Source organism: Meles meles, chromosome 7, assembly GCF_922984935.1.
Source record: "Meles meles chromosome 7, mMelMel3.1 paternal haplotype, whole genome shotgun sequence".
Classification (NCBI taxonomy): domain Eukaryota; kingdom Metazoa; phylum Chordata; class Mammalia; order Carnivora; family Mustelidae; genus Meles; species Meles meles.
The window spans coordinates 129,570,278-129,591,846 of record NC_060072.1 but is presented as its reverse complement, the minus strand read 5'-3'; the positions used below and the strand labels follow the sequence as shown (position 1 = coordinate 129,591,846).

General features: G+C 35.0%; 1 protein-coding gene across 3 annotated transcripts in view; it reads right to left on the bottom strand.

The window, feature by feature from the left end:
* MALRD1 (MAM and LDL receptor class A domain containing 1) overlaps positions 1-21,569 on the bottom strand; it is an 800,866-nt gene that overhangs the window by 112,257 nt on the left and 667,040 nt on the right. For all 3 annotated transcript variants that reach the window (XM_046012349.1, XM_046012350.1, XM_046012351.1), the window contains exon 37: positions 21,323-21,389. In XM_046012349.1, coding sequence (XP_045868305.1) covers positions 21,323-21,389 — 67 coding nt within the window. The remainder of the gene's footprint in view (positions 1-21,322; positions 21,390-21,569) is intronic.

The window sequence follows — 21,569 nt, the reverse complement described above, 5'->3', positions numbered from 1 at the left end:
CCACCAGTCCCGGAAAAAAAAAAAAAAAATTCTGTTAATACAAAACCACATATTGACTCTTTAAGGCAGTAGCAACTCTGAGGTTTGACTAATGTGACTTAAAGTATACCTTCTCTTGTTAAGTTAAAAACATTCTAATTATCTATTCTGAGAGCAATACAATGGTTAACTTCTGGTCAGAGGCATACACACTGCAAATATGATAGAAAATACTAATGTTCAACTGTTTTACATTCACTCTCTCTTATTTTAATTCTCTCTGCCAACAAAATAATTTGTGTATGTAATGTCTCACACTGATTTTATGCTAAAAGACTAGAAATGTATGCTGATTTCTGTGTACTGAAGGAATGGAACACTGAGATGTCAGTGACCCCTTCAGGGATATTGTGGAGGGTCTGAGTCTGATTTTGAAGTGTGATTCTATTTCTGTTGATTGACTGGCTGATGGTGTATTTCCCAAAATGTATAGTTTGAGCTAGGGAACAGTTGCTTTAAAGGGTATGAGAACCTCCTTGTGTAGTGGGCAGAGTGTTATTTCAAAGGATTCTTGTGGGAATCAAAGAGATATATCTGTTGAATTTAAACTACTTCATTTCAGCCATGTTCCCAGGATAGAGAGGACTGTATCTTGCCATGGCTCTGCAGAAAAATAAACACGTAAGTTTCATCAATCTATGTACAACTGAACCCTACTAGATGATACAGTGGATGCTTTTTCTGAAATAAAAGCCGTCTCAAGACTAAATTTTTTTTCTTTACTACTTTTTTTTTTTTTTTTTTTTTGAGAAGAAAAAAGATGTATGTTTTGACAGCATATCTGTCTCTGTATTTGAACTTCTGGACCATTCCTCACTTCCATTTCCTAACTTTTACTTTCTGTTTAGTTGTATGTCTTTGGAGCTCTGACCTATTTCTTTTCTTTCTTTTTTCTTTTTTTCCTCAGATAAAGCAGAGTTTAAGAATTTAGTTTTCATGAGGCTTCAATTAAAAAAAAAACAACAACTAGTCTTCCTGTTACTCTGGTCACCCACATGACAAAAAGGAAGTTAAACTGTTTGCTGACATGTCTCTTATGGTTTGAGTCTGAAGTTCCTTCACAAGGAGTCTTGCCAAACACTTGGCTTCCACAGACAATCTGTTGTGGGAGGTGACCTCATTGGAATCTAAGAGCAAAGGCTAAAAAAAAAAAAGGTCATAATAATTGCAAACAAACCCTACTCTGGTGAAGGATTGTTTGGTTCGCATTCCTAAAGTGGCTGGAAATATACTTCCTGGGTAGTTTAATAGAATAGTAGGTTTCTTCTCTTAAAAACAACTTTTCTTCCAGACATTCAAGTTCCGGCTCACAGTGCCACCATCTTCCAGGTTATTAGAAAGGGCTTAGGATAATCTTTGATTCTTTCTTCTTCTCCATCATCCTTTACTCAAATTCAGTTAATTATTAAATTCTAACATCTCTTTTCCAAAATTAATCTTCTGCTACATTATGGCTTTACTTTTAGACTAGCGGTGTGTCTGTAAGTTTTACAATTAATTTCAGTCTCTCTAAACATTCTCTCCACTTTGTCTCCACTCTGTTTATCCTGTGCCTTTAACAAATTTGACATGTTTTCATAATTTACGGTGAGAAACCAATAAGGAAAAAAGAAGTGACCGTTGGCACATGATCTTGTTCATTGCTTCGTCTAAATGCTTCCCTTATTATCACACCCTCCGGCATTCCTTTTCTTGACCATTAAGAACTAAAACTTCTGCCTTCTCTCCTGAATTCTTTGATCTGTCATGTGGTGCTGTCTTTCTAGCACAAAGTGGTTCCTTTCTGGGAAAATGATCTTAACCTTGTTTTGGAGACTGCCTCTTTCCAGGCATACCACTACTATGACTGAAACCCAGGTGCTCACCCCATCATTGGGCTGGTATATCTGTTGACTCATCTGTTATTTCTGTAGAGGGAATGGGACATTTACCTTCCCAAAATGGAATTTTGACCATTTGATTAACGTGGTTATAACCTATCAATGACTCCCCTTTCACTCTGATTCTGGAACCAGGTAGGCCCAATATCTAGTTTTGTCACTCGCAAAGTGGCAAGCTGTGAATTTCTCTATGACTAAGTTACTTTATCTGATAACAATAGTTATCAGATAAACTGTTTGCAAATATTTCAGTTTTGATTTTTGCCTTTGTGTTTAGGAAGTAAAATCGATCTTTTTTGTTCTGTCCTTATCCACTATTGGTATCAATATTATTCTATCTCATAAAATGAGTAGGATGATTTTTCCACCTCCTTTCATATGTCTGAGATAATTGGTATAAAATAGGATTATTGTTCTGTGAACATTTAGTAAGTAAACTTCATCTTACAAAATCATCAGATATAGGAGCTTCCTTTGAAATGATTTATTAAGTTAATATATATTTTCTTCAATTTTCTTTTTTATATTTTATATCCTTTTGTTAATTGCTTTTCTTGACTAATTTTTACAGATACACTCTTTTTTTTTTTTTTGCTTTCTATTGTTCTTACTCTTACTTATCATTTTTCTTTTCCACTTACAGAGTCCTCCTTGACTTTTTTTTAAGGTTTTATTTAAATTGCTGTTAGTTAACATACTGTAATATTAGTTTCAAGTGTACAATATAATGATTCAGCACTTCTGCACAGCACCTGGTGCTCATCAGGACAAGCGTGCTCCACAATCCCCATCACCTATTTCCATCCCCTATTTCCTCTTTCCCCCCACCCACTAATGGTCCCTCTGGTAACTGTCAGTTTGTTCTCTATAGTTGAGTCTGTTTCTTTGTTTTCCTCCCTCTCTTCTCCTCCCCCCACTTTGCTTATTTGTTTTGTTTCTTAAATTCCACATATGAATGAAATAATATGGTATTTGTCTTTTTCTGATTGCTTATTTCACTTAGCATACTACTCTCTAGCTCCACCCACGTCATTGCAAATGGCAAGATTTCATCCTTTTATTTCTGAGTAATATTCCAGTGTGTGTATGTGTATGTCTGTGTGTGTGCATATGGAAATACACATATATTTCCATAATTTGTCTATTATAGATAATGCTGCTATAAACATCATGGTGTTTGTATTCCTTTGAATCAGTATGTCTGTATTCTTTGGGTAAATACCTATTTCCCATTTAAAATAGGAATGAAAAGAGGAAAAGAGTATAACAGGAGTAAAAGTGGATAAAAGAACTTCTAAAATAAAAAAGGAATTTGCACCTAGAACTACCCTCTGAATTCTTTCCTCTTTTTAATGCTATTCCTTTCCAGATTTTAGTTCTGACTTTTTAAAACAAGTTTTAAAAAATGGGTACAATTTTTGGAGTTAATAGTTAATAAATATATAGAAGAGCTTACCAGTTTCTTTAATCATCACTGCTTTGTGCATCCTCACTTTCACATTGGGATAAAAGTTTCATTTTGCTTAAGAATTTACCAAGGAATTATTTCTTTTATCAGAAAGTCTATTATAGTAAATATTCCTAATCTCTGTATGATGGAGAATGTTTTTATTTCAGTTTTCCAGGGCATGCAATTCTAATTTGACAATTATGTTCCCTCAGCATCTTCCCTCTGTTATCATCTGGTGTCTATACTCCTGAGGGAGTTCCATGGTCAGTTTAATAAAACTTCAAAAGTACTGTGTGTGTTTTCTTCTGCTTTTAAAATACTCCCTTTCTCCTGATATTGTGCGACTTTCCTATGCTACATTAAGGTGTGGATTTTAGTTTTTTTGTTTTGTTTTGCATGTACATGTGCGTGTAGCATTTTATGTGCTAAATTTAAATCCACGATTTTATTCAAATCAGAAATATTCTCAGCCACTTTATTTTTTAATACTGCTTTTCTAATATTCTATTTTTCTATGTTTTTAGAAATCATAGTGGCATATTTTGAAGCTCATAATCTGCCCTCTATATCTCTCTGTATTTTAAGTATTATTTCATATTTTTATATCTTTTTGTCTTTCTGTGTTTTATTCTGAGTCATTTTAAAAATATCTTCCAATTTATTAATTCCCTCTTCAACTGTGTTCAACTTAGATCCTATTTTAAATTTCCATGATTAATTTTTCATCCAATTTTTTTAAAAATTATAGCTGCTTCATTATTAAAAAAAAGTCTACATTTTACGGATTATATTTCTTCTTTTAGATTTTTGAGGATCTTTAACATATCTACTTTAAGCATATTTTAAATTGCTTTTTTAAATTTTTGTTTCACCAGGAATACATTTCCTAATTGTTGATTTTGCTTATTGTCTCTTTTATCATTAGATTTTGTCTTATTGCCATAGAGTTTTATTTTGTGAACTCATCCTGAATTGGAATTCTCTCTCGTGATTCTCCCCACGGAATGGTTTTAGGTTACTTTTCTTAGGTTGCTCTCCATTGTCCAAGTCTTAGTGTTTCAATGCCCCATGGCTGCCACGATATTACAGATCTCAAATAGGTAGTACTCACTCCCATAGGTAGCCTGGGCCAAGTACTAGTTGCAATGCAATCTGTGTTCTCACTATGACAGGCATTCTCCTTTATAAAAAGTACAGATCAACACCACAATTGCAGTTTTTTTATCCTGATTTCATGGGTACAGAATCTTGCTTGCTACCTCGTTTCATATGCTTTTCCATCAAATTGGAATTATATCCAGTACCAGTTCTACAGGAGTCAGATGTCCAGTCAATTTGTCCTTTCTATAGTCCTTTTTATTTGGTTTTAGCCAAGTAAGTCTCTGGAATCAAACACTTCTTACCAAATTTTTACAGCTTGTTTTTTTATGGCCCATTATTTTTTATAAGCTGTGCAGTCATATTTGAGGACTCTGGTCTAGTTAATCCCACTCAGTTTGTAGATGAGTTCTATGGAAGAGATTTCTCAGCACCTAGCCATATCCATTCTCTCCTTCTTCCTCACCAAAAAAAACCTGAAAAATGCCCAGCTAAAAAATTATTAAACCTGACGTTGCATAAGCATGGCTTTTGGGATATAGTAAAAATAAACCTCATTCTGTCTTCCATGGTCTTTAAATCTACTACATATAAATAAAAATTCTAGTAGGCCTCATGACTCTCTTGCTCAGTTTAGGTAAATGAGTAAGATGATCATCACTTTAAGTGATAAAAGCATCATTTTGGTAATTTAAGTGCTCAATCTTATGTAATAATCAAAACCCCAAACTGAAGGTTGTCTTTCTTCCCTTCTCTTAGCAGAGACCAGCTTTAGGATGGTTGCCACATTTGGGGAACATGTGACTTGGCATTTTCTTTCTCCCTCAGCCCCTCCCCTCCCACTGCTTTAGGTCCATCGCTGGGATGTGGGAAGGAGAAAAAGAACATCCTTCCTTGACTTGTGCTTCCAGTTCTCTGGGCCTTGCAAGCATGTAAAGAATCTTTGGATTTTTCAGAAGGCTGTTTTTGTCCCTTTTTTTTTTTTTAAGATTTTTATTTATTTATTTATTTGAGAGAGAATGAGTGAGAGAGAGCACGAGAGAGGAGAAGGTCAGAGGGAGAAGCAGGCTCCCCAAGGAGCTGGGAGCCCGATGCGGGGCTCGATCCTGGAAGTCCGGGATCATGACCTGAGCCGAAGGCAGTCGCCCAACCAACTGAGCCACCCAGGCACCTCGGTTTTTGTCCTTTTACTTTGGGATCTCCTCAACTTCTATCATAACCTCTCTGGTGAAACATTTTTGTTTGTTTGTTTAAAACCACCAGGATGACATTAGTAATTGAGTATAATATTCTGTCTCCAGGATTTGTGTATTTGTGACTACTTCTAGGGGAGACATGCACTTTTTTCTCAAGGTTCCAGCTACTGTTCCACTGTGCCCTGCCACTGTAGGGTAAGAGCCAAACACCTCTAGACATCTCATATGCACGACAGACACTAGTCCTGTGATTTCTTACAACTCTAGGAACTATTATCAGTGATCTCTGAGACATCTCTCTGAAGTCAATCTCCTTGTGCTATACCTTGAGGAACAGGGTGTGACTCAACATGGCCAAGAAATCTTCATAAATCAACTCCCTCAAAAGTCCTCTGTCAACACTTTTAATAGTTTCAATGTTATACAAGCTGTCTAAAAATCAGTCTCTTTTAACTTGATGTTCTTATCGATCTTTACCTCTTACTCCAAACTTCCACTGAATAACTTCTCATAGTATATTTCTTAGGCAAAGGACGTATATTCAGAAATTGTTATATGAGATTCTGGTTAAGCTCCCTTTTCCTTTCTGGTTTGTTGTTGTTGTTGTTGTTGTTGTTGTTGTTTGTCTGTTTGTTTTGAGTTGTTTAGGAAAGGATTATGATGGAGTACCACCCCACATTGCAAATCAGGAAAAAAAATCACGAATTTATTTTGGGCATCCCTGAACAAGTAAACTGACGTCAGTAATCATTTTTTCCTAGAATTTTTATAAGAAGAAATTTACCTTTAGGTTTAATTTCACTATAGCCAGATGTCTTTTACTAGAAACTGAATGGGCTTTCTAATTGATACACATTCTAAGATAGAGAGAGGTTCAGAGAATTGCCAAGGTTGGTCGGTGGACTCAGATCCCTTTTGATGCCCTAATATGTGGCCTGAGAGAAGAACACTAAGGACTGCATCCTTATCTCTGTTCCTTTGTTGGCTTTCTGTTGGGTTTAGCCAATGAAAGACAGAAGCCAGAGCTTGGACAGTAGGAGGAGAGAAAATTTGAATATGTTTGTCTGTTTCTTCCAGCTTCTATGCCAGGTCAGTTGCTGCATCTTTCCCCAACTACCCTTTCAGCTTGAACCTGCCCTCCTCCCTCCCCCCCCCACAACACACACACAGCTCTCACTGGGAACTGGTTATCTATGATCTACCCCTTGTCCCTCCAATTTAGGCTTTCTATTGCTGCTAGTCTCTGAGAGTCTTAACATTCTTTGTCATTAATTTAATCTTACCTATACCCATCATTAAAGTAAGTATTCTTGAAAGTTTTGTTATGACATACATCTGGGGTGAATTATCTTTCCTGGTGGGCCCCTGACTAACACTGCTATGTAAGTATTAAATGTAGTCAAGGTAGAACTTCTAATTCCAAGTCTAGTCTTCCTTTCCTTGTACCACACAGTATTTCATTAAACTTGATTTTCAGTGACTGCGTTTTATACTTTGTGAAGTTTTACCATAAAAAACAAAGAAACTTGGCAAAATACTTGTCAATATGGATATGTATGTGTTCATTAGGGTGATTTATCCTAGTGAACAATATTTTATAAAATAATATATACCATTTATCAACATATACCTTTTTATTCTCATAGTTTGTATTCCCTCAGCATCATAGAATGCATGCATAACCAATAGAAAAATACAATGCATTATAATTTACCTTATTACAGAGAAATCTTATATTATCACTTTTAATTCCAACAAAATGGAGAAGAGTAATATATGTAAAGCCTCATTTCCTATATTAAAGTCTTTTTTCAAACTAAACACATTTTTATTCTGACACTCTAACAAGAGAATCGTGTTTTCAATTTTATCTACAAAGTTAAAAATGTCATTATTAGTATATATTTATTCCAAAATTTGAATTCTCCATATATATTCAAAAAAGCATGCCTCTTTAGTCCTCAACATTATTAGATGGTAGTGACACTAAAATGAAACGACTTGCTGTAAAGTGATCCTAAATGTTTTACTCTGGATCCTCAAGCAGTAAATTCAAAAGGGAATGCATCTCTCTTTGTTCAGCACCAAAATGCATGTTCTCTCCTTTTATCTTTTTCTTGCTGCCCCTGTGGCATTTGCTAATGCATTTGTATATTCAGTTATTGCCCCACACATAGAGATTGAAAAGGCAAGTAGGAGTTGTATCAATACTATCATTGTAATTCTAGAATATTATTTTTTTCTATATCGTGTGTTACATTTTCCAATTTTTGCATGTATGTCTCTCACAATTCTTTATTTCTCTGTACATAGTAAACAGAAGGATAATGTGGATCTAGAGATTTATAGATTACATAAAATCTAGCCACTGATCATGAACAGTCATCACTTAATATTAAACTTGAAGACAAAAATAATTTCCATTGCCTCCTCCTTCCTCCTTGTGAAAATAAGGAAAACAAACTAAGTCTATGAAGAAAACAAAGAACTGCCCTACATCTCAGAGATATAGATGGACAGCAGATTAAGGCAATGGCAAACATAAACTAGGGCTTTCAGAGGATAAGAAAAGTCCCACGGGGGTTTCAAAATTAAAATGCATTGAACTCCTTAGATCTGTCAACATTTCACTAGTAAGAGGGATAGGTTCAAAAAGTTCTACCTCATTTGCTAGATTTTGCTTCTGTAAGGCAGAGATCAGCCACCTAGCAACAGCACAAAAGACTCTACTCTGACATAGTTAAACTCATGCTGGCTGAGCAGGAAGAAAAGCTATGTAGGATCAGGGCAGAGCGGGATGGCCTGCAGTTCCAGTACCACTAGGGAGCCTGGTTTGGGAAATTGCGAAATTCATTCTGAGGAATGACATTTTGTCAGCATTCTTCACCGCTCAGGTCTCTGAGCGCCTCCACGGGGCCGTGCCTCTCTTTCCCCTTCAAGAGTACAACGGACACATGCACACGGCACACACAGCAGAGAAAGAAAAGATGTCATTTCCAATCAACTGCTGTCCCATTAAAGCTCAGACGTGCACATGCTAGGAAAATTGACCAAAATTGTGCAGATTAGAGGAAACATTTTCCTGTGCAGCTATTTTAAAAGACCAGTGAAGTACTGAGGTTTTTCAAGTTCCTAATCCTTAGAATATAGACAGCTATCTCTTGTTCTCTCTTTTAAAGCAAGTTCTTTGGCATTAGATACTGCCCCAGAAATAACCCACCACTTTTCTTCCAGGAGGAAAGAAATATCTACTTAACAGTCAGGTCATGCCAGAGACTTTGGAAAATATCTGGATCACAAATCCCTGTCACCAGTGACCATTAAACGAAATCTGGGCCGTGTCCTTCCTTGCAGAATGCCCTCCCTGGATGAGTCAACAGGTCATTCAAGAGACACTTACATCAAATCGTCAAAGCAATGCAGTGTTCAGCTGTGAAAACTTATGCCTGGCATGAAAAGTCTAAACACGATTTAACAGTTAAGTGTACAAACACATCACAACACTTTCTTTCTGGGAAAGGGGCAGAGAAGGAAAATTAGGTATTACTATGCTTTTCATTTTCATGACTCCTTTGGCATGTGTGATTGGAGAAGGATCCAGCTTTGGGAGGGAGGGAGAGAGGGAGGTATGATGAGAGAGGTTATTTGCTTCATCTTCAATCATATTCCTAGTCTGTCTGGCTTGTTTGGCTCTTCACGAGGCAGAAAATGTGTAATACTTTCTGACAACAAGGGAGAAAAACCAAGGGACAGGCCCATTTATCTTGGAGACACTGTTAAAAGCAGCCAGTTGGCTCTGCCTTTTACTGTAAGCAATGTTATTATTTTTTCAATACTGTAACTGTTTTAAGGCCTTTTTTAAAAAATGTAGTTCTGAGTTACAGAAGGTATTTGTTAAAGGAAAAATGAAGAAACTAAAATATGAAATTCCGCTATCTCCCAAAGCCAGTTTCCTTCTAGAGAGGTCACTTACAACTCCTAACACTTTGATAGGACACTGGTAGACTTTTTCATTATTTATAGGCACTCACATTTATACACCTTTTCCCCCTATAGATTTTAATATGCATATTATTGTGGAGTTGGCATTTTCACCTAAAAATGCAGATAATTTTCTATGTCAGAATTTATATTTTCCATTTTACAAGATCTCATTACACTATTTTGAACTTAATTTTGTTTTCAAAACAATACCTATAGGGACGCCTGGGTAGCGCAGTCAGTTAAGCATCTGCCTTTGGCTCAGGTCATGACCCAGGGTCCTGGGATCAGGCCAGACTTTGGTGTCCCCACTCAGCAGGGAGTCTGCTTATCCCTTTCTCTCTGCCCTCCCGCCCCTTTTGCTCTCTCACTCTTTCTCCTCTCAAATAAATAAATAAAATCTTTAAAACAAAGGTACTGTAAAATGCCAATTTCAGCATGTTTACCTACATATTTCTTATTAATATGTCAGTAGGCTAGATTCCTAGGACAGAGGTTGCAGAGCTAAACAGTATGAATATGGAATCTTGAATGGGTATTTTCCCTTCGTCTTTCCTGAAAGTTTCATTTCCTAAATGGTGTATATTTTGTTGTATATTACCATCCTAGATATACAGATTATATTCATGTAATCTATGTATAAAAGTGCCAGTGTTTCTACATATTCACAAATAGTGGATATTACTAATTTCTTTTTGTCACTTTAGTAAAACTGGAATTTCCAAAGGTTTACTTTGCACTTAACCTATTAATGAAGGTAGAATTTTTTCCAGGTATGTGTTGAGCATTTATATTAATTCTTCTGTGAATAATCTCTGTCTAGTTGTTTATTACATAATTTTTATTGCTTTGGGGTACACAATATATAGATAACTAATTAATGTAATAATTAATCCCTGTCTATTGTGTACTGTATAATACTGTATAGCTTTCTTGTGGCCTGTTACGTATTATTAAAAAGAAGATTTCCATATGTATGTATACACACACACACACACACACACACATCCATATGATGTCTTTCACCATATTGCAGCTTTAATTCTGTTTGAGAACTACCCATGTGATCACATTTTCAAATTTGTTTATCTTTTCTCTTATGGCTGCTAATAAACTTATAAATGACTTCCATATTCCAAGATTTAAAAACGGTCCTTTATTCTTTCTAAAAGTTTTATTATTTTACCCTATCTATTCCTTTATTAAATATGGAATTGTGTAAAATGTCAATAATTTATATTCTAAACAAATGGCTAATGAATTGTCTTAATACCAATTATTGCTCGTTCAATCCATCCATTTTCATTAACTCGAAATGCTGCTTAGTTTATCCTAGTTTCACATAGCTACAGTAATCTACTTGTAGAATCTTTATTCTTTTGCAATAGCATATTTGTCTATTTCTGTCCTGGCTCCCCAGTATATATCACCATGACTTTACAGCATACTTTAATATCAAGTACAACATATATCCATTCTTAATTTTGCCTTTAAATATTTTATTTATGTGGCCATTAAAATCCACTGGTCTAAAAAACCAACAAAAATCTAGAACACTGAAAATGTTCTTTGGTTGTCATTTGTACATTAGTGAATACTGCTGCTTCTAGAAGTAAGTTCACCCATTTCTTTTTCCTATCTACATAATCAAGTCCTCGAACACCCTTCATGTGAGCTTTGCAGTTTTCTATTTACTATTAAGTGTACATTTACTATTAAGTGTAGGCCTGCTTATATTACAATAATTTCTGCTATTTCAGCATCGAGTTCTTGTCCCATTATATGGTTCAGTCAGTCCCTACTGTTGAAAAGGAAATGCTCCTAGTGTTGCATATTTATCATGTATCCATCTACCTTGCTGAACCTTTTCTGGTCATTTTATCAGTATTACACTTAATTGGCTTGAATTTCCTAGGCTGTGAATATCTGCAATAATATTTGTGTTTCTTCTTTTTCAATACATTTAACTTTTACTTCTTTGTGCTTGTTTCTTTGGCTTAAACCTCTTGAGCAAAGAGAATAATCCCAGTGCTAACAGACCATTCTTTTTCTTATTCCTAGCTTTAAGAGAAATGCTTTTAGTTTTTTTAAATAGATATAACACATTTAAGTTTTTGGAAGAGAGGGACCACATCTTTGACTTTTAAAATTTCCACTATGTCACTCAATCTACTCAACTTTAATACCTCTTCTTCTTGGGGCAATTTTGGTAATTTATATTTAACCAGAAAATCGTTTCTTCCATGTCCTGGATTTGAAAAACAGACACCTGCATGGCCTCTCAAGCTTACAGCATTAAAGATTTCTAAATGCCCTCCTCCTCTTTAAATTGGATTTTTGAAATTTGAAATGATTTTCATTTACAAAACATTTAAGTTTGCTATGAATATTTGTTAGTCCTTAGTGCTTGAGTACTGTGTTTGAAAAAATAACAACGGAGGCCGTGATCTTAAATTTTGATGGTTTGTTCTGTATTCCACCTCATAAAGAACTATTGTTGGTTGCTATGGAGATGATTTTAATGATGTTAAATAAGAAACTGGTTAACAGATTACTAATGCTTTCCATTTAGATACAGCGTTTTTAAAAATGTTCTTCAGTAAATAAAACAATTATGAATTATACATTTCAGAAATACAGAAGCCCTTTACAGTTCACAGTGCCATGGTGGCAGAGAATGTTAGTTTGTTAGGGAATATCCCTTTTTCTCTCTCCCCTTAGAAAAAAGTTAAGTTATTTATTCAAAGTCATGGCATTAGTAAGTGCTGAATGGAGTTCATACCTAAACTCAGGTTTACCTGTTTTTAGACTCATATCCCAGTCTTCCTTTGTACATTGCACACAAGCTATGACTTACATGCATGTGGTTTCAGGGAAAGTTCTAGAGAGGAAGGTCTACACAGTTGGGACATAAAAGATGAATCTAGAGGTTTTTTTCAAGTACTCCAGGTGGGAAGGTAAAAAAAAAAAAAAAATGGGCAAATAGGAATGACATGAACACCCACAGGAATTAAAAAAAAAAAAAAAATTAGCCAAGTGCAAAGAGCCAATGCAAATAAAACTTAGTTCTAGATTTTCCATAGGCATTTGATTCATATCTCTACTCATAGAATCTTGTAATCATAGAATCATGAGCCACCTAGTCAAATCTCCAAAGAGGAAATGTGACACAGTGACTGATAACCTAGGCATATAAACCTTGGCCAAAAGACAGGTTTTGAATCTGAATTCCACCATTTCTTTCATTCCTCTCTCCCTTCCTCCCTTCCTTCCTTCCTTAAGACTTTATTATTTAAGAGAGAGAGAGACCACAAGCAGGGGAAGCAGCAGAGGGAGGAGATATAGACCTCCCACTGAGCAGGGAGGGCTCGGTTTGCAATCGTGACCTAAGCTGAAGGCAGATGCTTAACCAACTGAGCCACCTAGGCACCCTAAAATCCATTATTTCTTGCTTTTTGTGTCTGAGAAAATTACTTAATTTCATTCCACTAAATCTCAATTCATTAACTGCTAAGTTAGTACAAGATCATCTGTCTTATAGGTTTATATGAAGGCCAAAAACATGTCAAACACTTAAGAGGTTCTGACATGTTATTATCAACAGTAACATTGAGATTTTTTTTTTTTTTTAAGATTTTTACTTATGCATTTGAGAGCGAGAGAGAGTGTGAGCACAAGCAGGGCAGGAGAGGCAGAGGGAGAAGCAGACTCCCTGTTGAGCTGGGAGTCTGAGATGGGATTGATCCGAGGACCCAGAGATCAGGACCTAAGCCAAAGGCAGACATTTATTTTATTTATTTGACAGAGAGAAATCACAAGTAGGCAGAGAGGCAGGCAGAGAGAGAGGAGGAAGCAGGCTCCCTGCGGAGCAGAGAGCCTGACATGGGGCTCGATCCCAGGACCCTGAGATCATGACCTGAGGCGAAGGCAGGGGCTTTAACCCACTGAGCCACCCAGGTGCCCCCCAAAGGCAGACATTTAACCATCTGAGCCACCAAGGTGCCCCTACTCTCCAGAATTTTAACATTTGAGTAAAATGAAAGAACTACAGAACTATTCTGTATTTCTTCATTTTCCTTTATGCTGCTCCCCACATCACCTTTCTATGCCTGGCTAAAGGGACACTCCTTAACTGTTCCATATTCCAGTTATACCCCACTGTGTGGATATGCCATAGTTATTAACCACTCTCCTATATGGATGCATTTAGGTTGTTTCCAATATTTTGAAATTATAAGAATGCTGCAGTGAGTAACTTTGTTGCTCTATATTCTTACAGTGCTGGAGTTGTATCACCAGTGTAAATTCTAGAAGTGGAACTGCTAGGGCAAAAAGTATATGGATATATAGGTTTTCTTAGATATTGCCAAAATCACCTCCACAGAAGTTATACTGATTTCCATTTCTGCTAGCAAAATGCTTATTTCTTCACATCCTTACCAACAGAATATGTTGCTCATTGGAGAGGTGAGAAAAAGCATATTAGTATCACTTAAATTTGCCTTTCTGTTATGAAGTTGAATTTTTTTATGTGTTTGATCATCATTTTATATACCTGAAAAATAATAATCATCAGGTTTTTTAATATGATGTTTGGTCTTTTTCCATATCTTGAAATAGTTCTATAAGTATTAAGGATATTTCCTTTTTCTGAGATTTATGATATAAGCATTTCTTTTAAGATTGACCTTTGTCTTTTGACATTGCTTATGCTATTTCTGTATCATGCAAAATATTCTTTTTAACCTAATTCTTATGTAAAATCATCAGTATTGTCTTTCATTGCATTTGGGCTTAAGTCATTGAAAAAAGCATTTTCTTACATCCAGAGTATCGAGAAATTTATCCTGTATTTCTCTAGTGTGTGTATGGTCTCACCCTGCATCCTGCTCCACCTGAAGATTATTTTTATATGTGTACCAGGTTCTAAATTTGTCTTTTTCCAAACAGATAACTAGTTGCCCGACATTTCTTGTCTAAAAGTCCATCCTGTGATTTGAGATGCCATTTTTATCATTTACTAAATTTTCATATGCACTTGAACATATTTCTAGATGTTCTACTTCATTCATCTGAAATGTCTTTCAGGTATCTGTACCATGTTGCTTTAACAATAAGAGCTTTATTCCAATTATACTAGTAGGGCTCCTCAGCCCCTAATAGCTTATGTTTTTCCATATTTAACCAGCTAGTCCCATGTTCATTTTCTATAGAAACTTTAATATCAAATTATTTAATCTCACAAAAAGCTTGTGGGTGTTTTTGTTGGAATTATATTAAATATATAGATTAATTTAGGAAGAACCAAGATCCTTACTATTTTGAGCCAGCTATTCAGAAAAGAAAATGGGTTTCTACTTGTTCAAATCTTTGGGGATTGTTTTTTATCATAGAGTTGTGGTTTATTTTATTAAATTTATTCCTAAATATTTTGTCTGTTTTGTTTTTATTGTGAATATATTTTATTTTCCTTTTGCCCCTCTAGTTTTGTGTACATACACTGTTGTCTCAATACTAATTTTATGTCCCCCAACCTTACTTACTGAATTGTTTTTAATTTTTTAATAACTTTTTCTGATTAATTCCCTAGGGTTCTCCTGGGATACTATCATGGTAATTTAACTTTATTATCATTATTATTATTTTGAGACAGAGAGATTCTCAAGCAGAATCCACCCTGAGCATGGAGGGCTTGAACCCATCACTCTGAGATCATGACCTGAGCCAAAATCAGGAGTCAGACACCTAACTGACTGAGCTACCCAGGTATCCCTTTATTAATTCTTATTATTTATTTATTTATGGTCAAATTATGTTGCCTACTACCTCTCATTTGATATTAAAGAGCAGTGAAGACAGAGGTCATGTGTGCCTTTGTTCCCAATCTTAATGGTAATGTCTCTCATAATTCTCTGTCAAGTAAGATGCTGAATTTAATAAGGATTTATATCAGTTTGAAACCAATTCATATTTTCCTTAGTGCCTTTAAAAAAATATCAGGAATGGTAATTGAATTTTGTCAAAGACTTTTTTTTGCAACACTGGGACAATCACAATGGGTTCCTTGTTTCTTAGCTTTCAGAAGTCTAATACTAGACTAATCTCTTTATTATTTATTCTTTTTCCCTACAGTGTGTGTGTATGTGTGTGTGTGTGTGTGTGTGTAGATAATATCAGGCAAAACACCTATCCTTCCCATTCTTGAAGGAGTATATTTTTCTTCATTTCAAAGTTCCATATTTTTATTAGGCCATGTCTTGGAGTTTCTGGCTTTGTGTCAAATTTGCCAGGTAACTTCTGGCCCTTTCATCATGCAAATTCATGCTTCTTTCATTTCTGAAAATTTTCTTGGATTACAGTTTTAAATATTAGTTCCATTCCACAGTTTTCCTCTTTAGGGACTCCAATTATATACATGTTCTTTATCTTCCACTTCAACTACTTTCTCTTTGAATTATGTACTTTATCTCCTTTTTTGTTCCCTTGGTTATTTTTCCAACTTTGTTCAGAATTTTTTCATAGATTTAATTTGAATCTATCCTCTCTTGGGAGAAGTATTATAATTTAGTCTTCCTTTCTATTTCATTTCCTTCTCGGCTTCAATCCACTCTTATTTGATTCTCACTGCTTTGTTATCCAGTTGTATTTGGACTTTAAAATCCCAATTAAGTTTTACTCCCCACCCCACCCCCTTTCCCTAAATTTAACTGAATTAATATTTAATTCAGTTTGGAGTCAAGGTCTTGGAGTTATTTCTTTTTTGCTTCACATTTCTTTGTTTTGTTTTTGATGGGGAAAAGGAGAGAGTTCATAAGCTGTATTTTATTTTAAACATTGGCTTTTTATAGATGGATAACTGCACTTAGCTCTTAATTTTAAGCCCAGGGTTCAAGAGTTGAGGTAGTTTACAAGATTCCTAGTTTAAGAGTACCCTCTTCTGTCATTGTAGCAAAGTAGACTTTCTTTAATGAATATTTTCTATGAGTATCTGTTCTGTCCTATACAGTGGAGTGATTTTTGTTTTACAGTATAATGAGTACATCATGTGCTCCCTCACTATACTGTTTGTTGTCTACATATAAAGTACCCAAGAGCTCCTTTGTGATTGGCAGTTTGGACTGTGTTACATTATTTACTCATATCTTAATCCATTTTAGGAACACATTTAAAAGTACTGATACTTTTCCTTGAAACTCAGGACTTTCCATTTGTATTTCATTCACTTATACTTTAGTCAGTGTATTATTCAAATAACTCTTACAATGTGTTAGGTACTAGTCATAAAAAGCTGTGGAAAATATAACCCTTATTTTCTAAGACAATGGTCTTCAAAATTTTGCCCACATACTCTGTCTTTAACAGTTAGAAATTCCAATTGATCATTTTCCTCCTTAAACTGTTACTTTGGCTCTGTTCTAGCAAATATTTATCCTAATTTAATATAGTTTATACTTAAAAGCCTTTAATTATTTTTTTAATCTTTTTTGCACCGTAAGTATAAACATAGTATATTTTTAAAAAGTTTTCAGTCACCATAATTGTCTAAGAGTTATCCTTACAAATAAAACTAATAGGGGCACCTGGGTGGCTCAGTGGATTAAGCCGCTGCCTTCGGCTCAGGTCATGATCTCAGGGTCCTGGGATCGAGCCCCGCATCGGGCTCTCTGCTCCGCGGGGAGCCTGCTTCCTCCTCTCTCTCTGCCTGCCTCTCTGCCTACTTGTGATCTCTCAATGTCAAATAAATAAATAAAATCTTTAAAAAAAAAACAAATAAAACTAATAAAAAGTGAACAAAATAAATTTTGATAGTCACAAAGAATAAAATTTTAATTGGAAATATATTTTTTCATAGGATGTAACAGGTTCCAATATGTAGTTTAGTAAAACTAATACTTGTAAAATAACAGAATGAGGGAAGCAACAGAGGAACCCAGAAGGAGGGATGGGGCATTCTTTCTGGTTGGTCTAGGAAAGGCTTCCCAGAGAAATTGCCATTTGTATTGGCTTTAAAGGATTAAAAGGCATCTTTTGGGCAAATGCAGAAAAATAAAATTCTAAGTAGAGATAACAGTGCATGCAAATCTGAGAGAAAGAGAAAAATATGGCCTGCCTACATGCCAGATCTTTTTGGACATGTTAAATCTGTAATGCCTATGACATATCCAAAGGAACTCTGGTGTCTTATTGGCAAGCAAATTTAAGAATGTGGAATCTAGTGGGATAGGGTAGTTGTTGATAAATTGTATTCAAAATCTATAAATTAACCCAAGCTTTAATATTTTTCTGCCTACCTTCACTAATAACATGATCTCATGTATACATATATATGAAATATATAATAAATTTATTTATATATGTATATATATATAATTCTATATGCATTAATTTGATACTGTTTTCTATTTCTTTCTTTTAGCTTTGATGACTTGATTTTTTTTTTCTTTGTAACCTCTTTCCTGCCCTTTGGAATTTAATTACATAGCTCAGTCTATTTTTCAAAGAAACATACTGATGTATCAAAATAATATAATAACCAAACCCCCTTAGGTTAGGAATAATTTCCCTCTTTTGGCTCATGATTTGCTTCTTCAGCCCTCAGACATGCCACCCTGTTGGTGGTCCTCAAGTAATGAAGACCATAGTTCACATAGTAGTGTTTTGTTTTGTTTTTTAAGATTTTATTTATTTATTTGACAGAGAGAGAGATCACAAGTAGGCAGAGAGGCAGGTAGAGAGACAGGAGAAAGTAGGCTCCCTGCTGAGCAGAAAGCCCCATGTGGGGCTCGATCCCAGGACCCTGAGATCATGACCTGAGCTGAAGGCAGAGGCCTAACCCACTGAGGCACCCAGGCACCCCCACATAGTAGTGTTTATGCTTGCGGATAATTATAAACTTACAGCAACCCAAATCACCTTTTTTTTTTTTTTTTCTTAATCTCTCTTCTCTAGGATGACAGGTAAAAACTGAAGGTCCTTTCTCAAGATACCTTAGATTCCAAGAGAAAACCCAAAGACTCTCGTGACAAGCCTCCTTTTCGATACCATGAAGTTCTTATATTCACAATGCCCAGGTAAGAGATGGGCTTTGGTCTGCCCTTACCTCTTTGAGTGACAGAGACCTTGAATTCTCACACTTGGGAATGCAGGGGTTTGGTATAAAGCCAACAGCTTTCCATAGTGTTTTATGTTTACTCTAAAGCTTTTCATTCTAAAGCCACCCTCATTGAACCGTAAATCCAAAAAAAGAATACCTGTGTGTGACATGACCCGGATACGAAATTTAATTGGAAATGAATTTGATACTAAATGCAACTAGAAATAATTTACATTGTTATTTTACATTTCAGTAAGGTATGTTATGCTTAAAGAATTGTGCAAGTCCAAGTCAAAGGATGCATGTTGCAAGATTATTTGTGAAAGTAAATATTTAAGAAAGAAACTAAACAACCATTAATAGTATTAATGAGGTTATTTAAATGATGACAAACCCTACATTAAATATTGCAGACTACACAGCATAAAAAGGGATGATATAATAGTTCTGATGGCTAGCCTTCCTATAGTATCTTTTGTATGTCAGACACAGTACCAAGTGTCTCGCATATTTAACCCCTTCAAGTCTCACAACTACCCTGTGAAGTAGGTGCTATTATCTTGTCCAGTTTGCCAGAGAAGAAGCTGGACACATTAGATTGGGAAATTTACTCAACACTACACAGCCAGGAAGTGATGGATCTAGGAGCCAGATGTACAATATTTTATTAAAAGAGAAAAAAAATAAACAAAGTACAAAGTGAATGTATAAAGTATAACTCATATTTCTATAAGAAACAAATGTGTGCTTGTGTGGGTACATGTGTTGGTAAAAGGAAAACCATATTTAAGTGGAGAGAAAAATAATACTGCAAAGTGGGATTTAGATGTTGGGATTTCTACTTTTTGCCTGATATACGAGTATATGCCTTCTAAAAGTTTATTGTAATATACATATGTTTACTTTTGCAGTTCATGGCTTTAAAGTAATTAGAATTTGAATGAAGAAACTACCATATGTAATATGAAAAAAAAAATCCCACAAGTCATTTTTCATACCTATGTTGAAAAGAACACTAATTTCAAACATTTGTTTATACTGGTGGCAATTAGTTATTTCACTATCTGAAAAGTATTATTTATTACCAAAAACACTATTTTAAAATATTTGATTAATGAATTTCTTTCTACATTTGTTACACCGATTTCCTTCCTCTGGTCCCTTTGCCTCTTAAACCTCCCACTGCATCTTCTCCCTCATGTTAAAAGTTTTCTCATGTGAGAGAAACTCATTTCAGACGTCACCATCTGGATTTCCATTTTTAAAGTTTACTTAAGTACCAGAGGATGTTGCCAAGAACGCAAAACTCTGTTTGCTTAGCTAAGACCAGCTACAGTCAGAGAGCTTTCTTGTCTGGCAGGGTTTGAGAAGACAAAAATGCAAACCTCCTTATTGTAAATAGTTGACACTGAACAACATTATCCACTCAGCTGACATTCGATGGACATTATTTATGGCATCATTCTCAATTTCTTTCCGGAGATTTTAGAAATTATACTGTGCATCCTGTCTTTCCATCAACTTACAGTTTGTTAAAAATTAATTTCCATGGAAACTGATCAGGGAAAAGCATAATTTTGTTGAGATGTTGTGAAACAAATTATGTAATGAAGTAGAGAGACAAAACACTTAGAGAAAACCATTAATAGTTCACTTTCAACAACTTTCAACAGTGTCTAAACATATCTCATCAAAAAATTTTTGCTGTTGTGTTAATTGGTAGAGATATTTGCTTTTATAAGGCATAAACAACTTTTCCTAAAATACAAGTGTTGACTCAGAAGGATATAAGGATTCAAACAACTATCAATCATTGTTTTCCAGATACTTCTGTGTTTTGTTATGACTTCAGTATCAAACTACCATCCGTTCTCTAATAAGCAAAGTAATATATCCATTGGTCTGCTAGATTAAAAAGTCATAAACACAAATATAATGCAATATGCATCATTTCCTTTGGAATTTATGAAACTGTTTTTGCACAATTCCCTAAAGGGTGAGGGGAAAAAATCAAGCAATCTTTGATATGCAGTATAAATAAATCCCCAAAGAAATCACAAGGACCATTTTTGTTTATTTTTGCTTTAAGCATGCAAATGTATTCCTTATCTGTACCTTAACTTCGGGTACTCATAAACATCCACTGCTTAAACTAGAAAAAGGTCTTATTTATGAATTAATTTTATCCTTTGTTGTTAGAAAAGAGAAATATGAAATGTGAAATAAAAAGGGAATAAGGAAATAGAGACACTAAGTTCATCTGAAATAGGATGACACCCATATATAACATCTTTTTATAACCTGATATAAATATTAAAAATAAGAACAAATGAGTATTAAAACTATGTCCTATATAATACAAAGTGTGAAGACATAAAATCATCTTAAATAATTGCCATCTTTTTTCTAAAATATACCCATATCTTCCTTTCTCTTGTTTAGACAGATAAATGCAAATAATACCATTATCCACTATTTTTGCCTTAATAACTTTGTGTTCATTGGTGTATTATATCAGCTTTGAGAAAAATAAGTAAGCCAATGGCAATAACTGTTCGAAGAAAAAGTAGACAATGCTTCTTACCGACACACAGGGCCGTTCTTCTCCACTACACAATTCCCACCATTTCTGCAGTAACCCAACGGGCACTCTACAAAGAAGCATCACAAAGCCCACAGTTAATTGTAAATATTATTAGGAAGGAGGAGGACCTATTACTGTTAATCACTGCATTAAATCTAGCCACTGAGAATAAATTGCTTCTAAAAGAACAAGAATTCTCCTAGGCTACTTCTCTGTGGCCCACAAATTCGTTCCGTGGCCCTTGCTG